The sequence below is a fragment of the Molothrus aeneus genome, chromosome 9, assembly GCF_037042795.1.
Source record: "Molothrus aeneus isolate 106 chromosome 9, BPBGC_Maene_1.0, whole genome shotgun sequence".
NCBI lineage: Eukaryota > Metazoa > Chordata > Aves > Passeriformes > Icteridae > Molothrus > Molothrus aeneus.
In genome coordinates, this window is record NC_089654.1 from 8,608,484 (window position 1) to 8,611,260 (window position 2,777).

The 2,777-nt window shown below is 67.0% G+C and overlaps 1 protein-coding gene across 1 annotated transcript; it reads right to left on the bottom strand.

Moving 5' to 3' along the window:
• Positions 1-436: 436 nt before the first annotated feature.
• Positions 437-1,600, bottom strand: FOXE3 (forkhead box E3). The gene has a single exon (XM_066556124.1). The coding sequence runs from the start codon at positions 1,598-1,600 to the stop codon at positions 437-439; it is 1,164 nt and encodes a 387-aa protein (XP_066412221.1).
• Between the last annotated feature and the right edge of the window lie 1,177 nt (positions 1,601-2,777).

Below are 2,777 nucleotides of genomic sequence, written 5' to 3' on the forward strand. Positions count from 1 at the left end.
ACTTACACGGGAGGCACTCGGGGAAGAGAGGAAAAAGCCCGTTTGAGAGAGAGTTCCTGCATGTTACACCATGCACCCCCCTCTTGAGTGTGCTCCTGCCGGCCCTGGGGGTGCCCCGGGGTGCGATGCTGCAGGCGGCATCCGCGGGGCCAGGCTGGGCACAAGGACAAGCGTGGGAAGCCCTGCCTGGCAGAGCCACAGAACTCCTTTTCCGGGAAGGAACAGAGCAGATAAGCAGATATCACCTTCCTCCGCTTCAGAAAAAGAGAGAGAGAGAGAGGAATTGAGTCCTGCCACACGCGTGTGTCCGCACACAGCCCAGAGCCCGGGACGCCCGATCCAGCCCAGCTGAGCCCCACGGGAGGGAGAAGTCCGCTTGTCCAGAGCCGCCGGTGGGAGCCCGGGGAGGCCGGGCCCGTTCCCTCAGCCCCGTCCATCACATGTAGCGCTCCAGGCCGGCGGGGAAGTTGGGCTGCCTCATGTACGTGTTGCTGGAGCCGAACTGGCCGAGGGGCGAGGCGGAGAGCCCCAGGAGCTGCTCGCCGTGCTCGGCGCAGGCCGGGGGCCGCATGGCCGGCAGGGCCAGTCTGTTGGGAGCCCCGTAGAGCTGCGGGCTGCTGGGCGAGTAGCTGCCCTGGGCCACGGGCAGGTGCGGGGGCGAGGCGGCGTACGGGTACGCCAGGGAGTTGGGGCCGGCCCGGCCCAGCAAGCCGGGGCTGACGGGCTGTGCCTGGAAGCAGGAGGGCTCGGAGCTGCCGGCAGAGCAGGCAGGAGCCAGCTCGGCCCCGGGCAAGCCCAGCGATGGGTGGCCCAGCTCGGAGGGCGGCGAGGGCTGCAGGGCCTGCTGCCCGCTGATGAGGCTGTCGATGCTGAACATCCTGGGATGCTGAGCCGGCGGGGCTGCCCCGGCCGCGTAGGGGTGGAAGACGCTGCTGGAGAGCTGGGGGCCGTAGCCGGGCGAGCAGAGGGCATTGGGGTAGGGCGCTGTGGGTGCCGTGGGGCGGCCGGCGGGGGGGGGCGTGAAGGCGCTCGAGTTCTGCATGTAGCCGGGGTAGGTGGTGATGTCGGTGCGCTTGAAGCGCTTCCTCCGCCGCAGGAAGCTCCCGTTGTCGAACATGTCCTCTGCGGCCGGATCCAGTGTCCAGTAGTTGCCCTTGCCGGGATGTCCGGGCTCCCGGGGGATCTTGACGAAGCAGTCGTTGAGGGTGAGGTTGTGGCGGATGCTGTTCTGCCACTTCTTTGGGTTCTCCCGGTAGAAGGGGAAACGCTCGGTGATGAACTTGTAGATGCCCCCCAAGGTGAGCTTCCTCTCGGCGGCGTTGGCGATGGCCATGGCGATGAGGGCGATGTACGAGTACGGGGGCTTGCCCCGCTGCACCGGCCGCTTCCTCCGGCGGCCCCCGGCGGCGGGCGGCGGCTCCTCGGGCGGCGGCGGCGGCGGGGCCGGGCTGCCCCCAGCGCCCCGCGGCTCCGGCTTCACCGGCGGCGCCTGCGGAGAGCCCCGCGGCGGCCCGGGGGAGCCGGGGCTGGCCGCGGCCGCGGGGCTGGGCGCCGGCAGCGTGCACATGCCTCGCAGGCAGGGGAAGCCGGCCGCGTTCATATACGGCCCTCGCCTTCCTCCTCCTCCTCCTCGGAGGATGGGGGGGAGCGGCGGGAGAAAGAGCCCCCCCGAGGGGAGGGGAAGGGGAGAGGGAGGGGAAGGGGAGGGGGACAGGCTCGGCGGCAGCTCCCTGCGATGGGGAGGTCGGTCCCGAGCCGCTTGGCAATATATAGGGCGGTCGCCCCCCCGGAGGGGCGTGCGGTGCCGGCCCGCCCGGCCCCTCTCCACCGGCGGGAGGAGGAGGCCCCCGGGGAGGGGTCCCGAGTCCCAGGACTAAATCCCCCAGCCTCTCCTAGGGTTCCTTCCACGGCCATGCCCCCGAGCGGTCCCTCCCCCGGGGGTCCCGGGGCCAGCGCTGCGGCCGCCTCTCGTCCCGGCCCTTCACCGCGGCGCTTCGCTGTGCTCGGAACTGGTGCTTCCTCCCAGGAGAAAAACCAAACAAAACGAGTCCCGACGGCCAGCCCGGGGCGACTTAGGTGCCGCTACCAGCCTCCAGCAGTGGAGCAGGTAACCTCCCTCCGCAACCCCTCCTGCGCTTGGATTTCGTTGTCTTTTTCTCCCGTGAGAAGCGCTCAGAGGTGGTGGCCTCAACTCAGCGCCGGCAAGAGCCAGCGGCTCTCTGCGAAACCAAGCCCGTCGGTTTAGTTACTTTGCATCTTGGTGAGACCTCCTAGGTTAAGAAAATCCTGGGAAAAGGTTTTTCCTTTTCCCCAGGAGAAAGGGAAATGGTCTGCAGAGCTCAGGGCTGCCCAGAGTGTGGGCGAAGGAGGGGACAGGGACGGGCACTTTGGAGATGGACTGGGAAAATAAGGATCTCTTTATCACTCCAGAGAGTATGAAGGAAGACACCAGTTTCAGAATTCTCTACTGGAATTCTGGAACCTACTGGGTTTCAGGAAAACCTCTTCAGTTCTCCAGAGCGAGTTGGCTGGGCAGAACTGCAGCCTCTCCTCCTCGGCATGTGCTGCTGCCAGGGCTGAGGGGCTGCTGACTGCTTGAGTAGCACCAAAAACCTGTGAGCTTCCTCACTGTGCTCACCCACTGCTCCTGAGAGTCACCTCCAAGCCAAATGCCTGCCCAAGGAGCCCCTGGCCCAGAGCAGGGAAGGAAGCCACTGCTTAAGGATGGGACAAGCCAGGGGGAACTTTAATAACCAGCTCCCAACCTTAGGCATAGC